At 41.9% G+C, this 6,791-nt stretch overlaps 1 protein-coding gene across 4 annotated transcripts in view; it reads left to right on the plus strand.

The window, feature by feature from the left end:
* Positions 1-6,784, plus strand: part of arhgef25a (Rho guanine nucleotide exchange factor (GEF) 25a) — a 65,026-nt gene extending 58,242 nt beyond the window's left edge. For 3 of the 4 annotated variants that reach the window (XM_008413659.2, XM_008413656.2, XM_008413660.2), the window contains 9 exons: positions 1,245-1,334; positions 1,610-1,702; positions 2,118-2,168; positions 2,261-2,338; positions 2,436-2,627; positions 2,907-3,087; positions 4,397-4,626; positions 4,845-4,979; positions 6,515-6,784. In XM_008413659.2, coding sequence (XP_008411881.1) covers positions 1,245-1,334; positions 1,610-1,702; positions 2,118-2,168; positions 2,261-2,338; positions 2,436-2,627; positions 2,907-3,087; positions 4,397-4,626; positions 4,845-4,979; positions 6,515-6,640 — 1,176 coding nt within the window. In that variant the 3' untranslated portion in view covers positions 6,641-6,784. The remainder of the gene's footprint in view (positions 1-1,244; positions 1,335-1,609; positions 1,703-2,117; positions 2,169-2,260; positions 2,339-2,435; positions 2,628-2,906; positions 3,088-4,396; positions 4,627-4,844; positions 4,980-6,514) is intronic. The other variant, XM_008413657.2, reaches the window with a different exon arrangement.
* The last annotated feature ends 7 nt before the right edge of the window (positions 6,785-6,791 follow it).

A 6,791-nucleotide genomic window follows, 5' to 3' on the forward strand; every position in this document is an offset into this window, starting at 1 on the left:
ACTTAAAAGGCCGATGGGGGATTAAAAAGAAAAAAAGCTCCAACTAAATCTAAGCACGGTGTCAAACTGTGAAAACAAGCAGACTGGGAACAAGACCCTAATGAAAAGCAGAAAGCCCGAGCCGCTTTTAACAAGATCCGTGTCACCAATATGCGCCATGTGTGCTCACTTACACACAACAAGCGGCCTGCAACACGTGTGAAAACAGATTTACACCGAGTACCGGAAGGCAGACACACACACAACGGTCGTTCATACGTGGACGGCGGCTGTTTACATGCGGTCCGTAGTCTGCAGAACTGGGCGGGCTGGTTGCTAGGTGCCGTTATACATCGACAGGCTGCGAAGGCTCTGGTGACACTGAAGGGTGGCTTGGGTAAATTATACATAACCTGGTGCTCATTTACATGTAAAGCCATTAGTTCTCTCAGCGCTGCCATATCAGCTCTCCCATGCCAATTAGTTACAGAAGAGTAGGCACAACCAGACAGAGTCAGCTTCAAAGGCGCTGCACTTGCAGACAAATCATTGTTTTTTTTCTGCCTGCCTTTCATCCCAAACAGCAGCCAGACTAACCACACATTGAAAAACGGTTTCCTTTTCTCTTCACTTTTGGAGGCATTTTGTATGGTCGTGCTGATATCAAAGAAACATTGTTCCCCCACTGGGACTCAAATTGGTACAATATTAGGAATAGATAATTACTCAAATACAGTAACAAAACGACTAACGGGACTTTTAATTAATTTTGAGAACAAAGCAGTAGTAAAAATATTACAATTTGCTAAACATTTAAAAAGGTAACATACAATTGATTGCTAAAGCTTAACAAAAAAAAGGAATTAGTCTGAAAAAATACATAAAATTCAGAAAAGCTCAGAGTAAATTCCCCCTTTTGCTAATTCTCACCACATTTCATAATCACGTGTTGCCATTTCACACCCACAAGCCGTTCACTTCGTATCAGTACCATAGACCTTCATTTCTCTTGGCAGTAACATATAAAAGTAAATATAAATAAGTTCAATCCACAAAACAGAGATGCAGAAGAATTCACATATATATGCATAAGATAACTTGATTCACGAAATACTCAAAATGCTGTGATAAAATAAGAGAAATGTGTGATTTGCTTTTAGGGGAATTTGTTATAATTTCGTTGTATTTTGAAAGCCAACATATTATTTACTAATCTGTACCAAGATTGATTTTGAGAATTTTTTTTTTCTGGTCTTGGTTTTCAGGAGCGACGTCTCCATATGTACGTTGTGTACTGCCAGAACAAGCCCAAGTCGGAACATATCGTGTCAGAGTACATTGAGACGTACTTTGAGGTGAGAAAAATCAGCTTTTTCTCCTGAAAACTGAACGACAATTTAATTTATTTGTGGTTTTTGTTTTGTCTCAGCAGCAGTTTACTGTCACATCCTGAGTTTTAGCATGCACCGATGTCTCTGCTATGTTTAACACGTGTTCGCGTGAATCCCTTTAGAGCTGCCACTTCAGTTTTGGGGCTCAACCTTAATCACTTTGAGTTAGATCACGCAGGTCATCAGAGGTCGTGTTTTGAGATGTCGCTGACATGCGAATTGCTGTTTTTCTTTCTAAGGAGCTCCGACAGCAGTTGGGACATAGACTGCAGCTCAATGACCTGCTCATCAAGCCTGTACAGAGGATCATGAAGTACCAGCTTCTGCTGAAGGTGACAAATGGGTCTTTGCTTCGCCGCTGACCAACACACCAGCAACCCAAGCACACGCACAGAGCAGCTGTCAGAACACACACAGCTATGGCATGGGGGCTTATGCAAACATCGTGTGCCTAAAGCATCAAGACACACACACTGAGCATATTGTCTGTCAGGCTGCTTTCCACTAACAGAGGAAGAGGCAAATTACAGAATGAGACTCCCTCCCTGCCAGATGATTCAAACAGTAACATGCCAATGTCTTTTCTGGTCAGTTGTATAAAGCTCTTGCTTCTTTAAAACTTTACTTTATCGTACTCTAATGAATGAATGAATTAAACACCCATAAACAGACCACCAGATGTCCTCGCTTTACTCTGGCTAGTAAACCTGGAATGCTCCGGTGACCGCGCTGTGTTTATTTCTACAGGACCTTTTGACGTACAGTATCAAAGCTGGGAAGGACACTGAAGAGTTAGAGGTGAGAGTCCTGATGGGAACATTCATGATTTGAAGATATTTTGTGAACGTGAGTGTCCAAGACAACAACTGTTATTCTCGTCTCGCGCACAGAAAGCGGTGGAGGTGATGTGCTTGGTGCCAAAACGTTGCGATGACATGATGAATGTGGGCAGGTTACAAGGCTTTGAGGTACGTCTTTACAAGCAGCTTTTTCCCTGCGCGTGGCACAAGAAAGCAACGCATTTCATCTGATTTAAAAAAAATAATTTTTATGTTTGTGTACCAGGGAAAGATCACAGCCCAGGGCAAGCTGCTTCAGCAGGAAACTTTCACTGTCGCAGAGCAGGACAGTGGCTTTCTATCTCGAGCCAAGGAGAGACGAGTCTTCCTGTTTGAGCAGCTGGTAATCTTCAGCGAGCCCATAGACAAGAAGAAAGACTTCTCCATCCCTGGATACATCTTTAAAAACAGCATCAAGGTGTGTGCTTTTCCAGCCTCCATGAAACCACGCAGGATGTAATAAAAAAAACAAAAAAACAACTAAATACCTAGAAGTAAGAAATCGCATCACCCACCCAGGTTGTGAGTTACACAACAGATTTGTATCACACTAATTCTCCCCCCCCCCCTCCCCCCCGAATTAGCATGTTGTGTAACTCCTCATTATGAAGTCTCCAGAGAATCGCACGAGTTATTTAACAAGCGATTCAGCAGGATGTAGTCCTCCCAGGTGTTAGTCAGATGTGTTGTTTTGCAGGTTAGCTGCCTGGGGGTGGAGCCCAGTGCTGACGGCGACGATACCCGTTTTGTACTGACCTCACGAAACCCAGATGGGAGCGTGGTGCGGTACCAGCTGCAGAGCTCCTCCGCTGAGATCTGCAGAGCTTGGGTCAACGACGTGGTTCAGATCCTGGAAAGTCAGCGCAACTTTCTTAACGGTACGGTCAGCCTATGTTTGAGAGACACTTATTTAATTCTAAAAGTAATAAATTATTGATTTGTTCATCAATTCCTGAGCATGTCGTGAGATTATGGAGATGAGTAGATAAATATTTGGGGGGATTTTTTTTTTTTCTTTGCATTTTTTTTTTAAACACAATGACAAAACATACGCTGTGTTAAAAGACAGACAACTATTGTTTTGGCTGTCTGGCATTAAATCATCCAAACATTAAGTTGGTAAGAATGATTGAAATAATTTAAAAAAAATTTAATTATAGGTTTACATTCAATGATAGTCTTAAACTTTTCAATGATTTGTAACAGCCTCTGTGATCACGTCATGACTTATTTCACAAGTCATGTTAAACGGAGGTAAGTCTGTGAAGGTATTCTAAATTTACACACCGCAAACACAAAATACCAGGAAGAAAAAGTTTGGTTTTATCCTTGGGTACAATTTCCATTTGACCGAAAGAGGCATGTTCATCTGTTCAAGCAACGACCGAAACTTAAAAGTGCTCACTGAAAAGAAGAGTTCAGAGTGATGTGACTGTTTAGACAATTATGAGTCAAACGGTTCCTTCATTAATCGCTCAGTAACACTTTTGGTTGATTATTTTTGAAAAAGGGAGAGTTTTCTGTGGTGCAAATGCACCGACAAACATTTCTCTGACTGAAAATTTTAGACATGTTCCTGAGCTGGCCAGGGTTTAATATCGACTTCACAGTCATAACAGGTTTTAATGCAAAGCTTTTCACAAGACAGGTTCTGTCTAAACATAACACTCATTAAACACTCTTCACACATAGCCATGGAGGTGTAAAGCTTTATGAGCCCACAAACGTCTTACATTAAGTATTTTAGATGCATTTTGTTTTTGGTGAAATAAGCTATCAAAGGCATTGTTGATAGATTTTGCAAAGTGCAACAAATGTTTAAAGTGTTAGTGATTCGTGCATGTGGATAAAACGAATTGAGAACATGTTTGTAGTCGTTGCCACCTCATGGACAGGATCACCAAATATTTAATAAGGGCTCATAAACACACTAGAATTGTTTATTTTGCAGGTGACGTTAACATCAATGAGCTTCCGTGTGCGAATCCGGACCAATAAATAATGGATTACTGCATGTCATAACACCGTAACATCAAACAGAACAAGAACAACGTTGCCAGATAATTAACATGATTGGGCTTTTTATCCGCTCGCAAAATAAAAAACACACATCTGCTTCATGCAACGCTCCTTAGCACGCTTGCGGAAGTTTGCCAAAAAACTGCCTGTGCTCTCTTTTTCTCTCAGCCTTACAATCACCAATTGAGTATCAGCGACGAGAGAGCAAGTCCAATAGCCTGGGCCGCAGCATGAGGCCCCCTCTGTCTGCTGCGAGCGCCCTGAGGCCCCACTCGTCTGCCTCCATCGACCGCCACAAGCTTCCCTCCCTCCACTCTCACAACACCTCTCTGCCAGCGCTCTACCTGCCGAGCCAAAGCCAGAGCCAAGGGCCGAGCGAGATGTTCTCGTTGAGGGGTGTAGGTATCTTGAGCTGTATCGCTCTGTGGGGGAAACGCCACTGCCGTTGCCCTGTGCGCACTGTTTCAGTGCATGCTGCGCCAGAAACTCTGTTTGTCAAGCTTGTTGTCGCTGTATATCTTAAATGTAGAAAGATTTTTAAAAAAATCCTAGCAAACTGCCTTGCGCATGACCTTCGGTACTGAGTGATTCACTTTTTCCTTGCCTACATCTGCAGGCCGCTGTGGTCCAGCCATGCCCTGCTGACTCCCACACTGCTTCACCGTCACACGTCCGACTGGGCCTCTCTGATCAGTCAAACTGTCCAGCTGTATCAAATGGGCTGTACACCCCGGCCGCTCAGGGCGCACAGGTAGAGTATATGCAATTGATTACGACGTTATTATGACCCCTGAGCTGTGCAGTCAACAAGCAGGATGACCGAACAAGCTGCAGAATTACAGAACACAGAAAACAAGCCTCTGGGGGACTGCTTACTGACCATGTTGCCACATCTAACACAACAAATCCAATTTTCTGTTTAATGCTAATTAAACTGTAACTGCAACTCCTTCTGTAGACACAGATTGAGTGAAGAAATGTGTTTGACAAAAAGAGCTACACCTCCCCCTGTTGGAGAACAAGTGCATCGAGCAAATCTGCTGCATAAAATTGACGGACTAAACCAGAAGATTATTAAAAAATAAAAATAATAAGTTAATAAGTTTGAAGAAGTCCTGTTAACAGCAGCATTCTGTAAAGTTGTTTTTTGTCATCATCAAGAAGATGTACGTCTGTCATCTCTGGGCTTTTGTCCTCAGAGGGCTGACAGATTATGTTAAGCAAACAGGAAGTAGGCCTGGACTAATCAGGGAAGGCAGGGAGATGCCTATCAAGTATGCATAATGGTTTCCCGGTCTGATGGGGTTTCCATCTACGGCGCTTTGGAAAGTATTCATAATCCTTGAACTTTTCTACGTTTTGTCACAATACAACCACAAACCTTATATCTTATGTATACTGTGAATAATTGTAGAGAGAAAGAAGAAGGATGAAGAGTTCCCAATTTCTTTTTTTGGAAAAATTAATCTGAAAATTTAGCTTTCTTACTTTGTACGTCGAGAAACTGAATTTTCCGTCAATTCGTTTTGCAAAGCTCATTCCGAGGGCCGATGCAACGTATTTCTGTTTGTTTTTTTTGTTTTTTGTCCACCAACAAAGTGTTGTGTTAAAATTATTCATAAATGAGGTCTTGGAGCTGCAGAGTGCATGAGTCATCTTATGATTTTTGGCTGCTTTTCTCATTATACTCTTTGTTCGTAGCCTGTCAATTTAGAATGGTTATTTCCTGGTGATACTGTATTATGCCCTACTCACTGACGCTTTGTCTTCTTTATGCTGTTTGCTCTCTAATATTCTTAAACAAACTTTGCGGCCTTCAAAGAACAGCTATATTTGTACTGAGATTAAATTACCTGTGGGTGGACTGTTGTTATTAGAGTTTGGTGTACGGTGTCATGGCGAAAAAGAGCTCATGTATTGTTTATGCTGTGATTCTCAAGTGCTTTATTTACAGAAAAAGTTCAGGGGAAGATAATTTTCTGCCCACATTAAAATTATGCCTTGCCGTTGTTCTATCAGGTGAAATTCTATTATGATCTACCGAAGTTATCCGGTTGTAACGTAACAACGTAAAAAAAAAAACGTTTAAGACCCATGAAAACTTTTACAAAATGCCTTACATGCTAAGCTTCTCACATGCACACGATTTTAACAGTTTCCGTTACAGGCACAAATGAGGAAGGATTTCAAAGACGCATTATAAATACAGAGGATGCAATTTCTCTTACATTGTGGCTCAGGTATAGGGTCACTCAGTGCTTTGATCAGTGTTCCCTTTTTCGCCAGCAGAGAGCAGTAGAGGGTTTCCGCAGAGGCTCTGCTTCTGATGTGGTGACCCAGGCCGCTCTGTCAGGCCCCTCAGTCGGACGACGTCCCAGCAACCTAGCCCAGCTAGTCGAAGACGACCTGTGAACTCTTCTGAGTCAGGAGGACAACAGCTAACTAATGCTGTGAAGACACCACTTGTGTACTTTTTTGCACACCTGAGGTGTATGCTTGTTGCGGGACTTCCAAGGAAGCTGAAGTATAAAGGAGCCATATATATATATATATATATATATAT

Source organism: Poecilia reticulata, linkage group LG7 (genome assembly GCF_000633615.1).
Source record: "Poecilia reticulata strain Guanapo linkage group LG7, Guppy_female_1.0+MT, whole genome shotgun sequence".
NCBI lineage: Eukaryota > Metazoa > Chordata > Actinopteri > Cyprinodontiformes > Poeciliidae > Poecilia > Poecilia reticulata.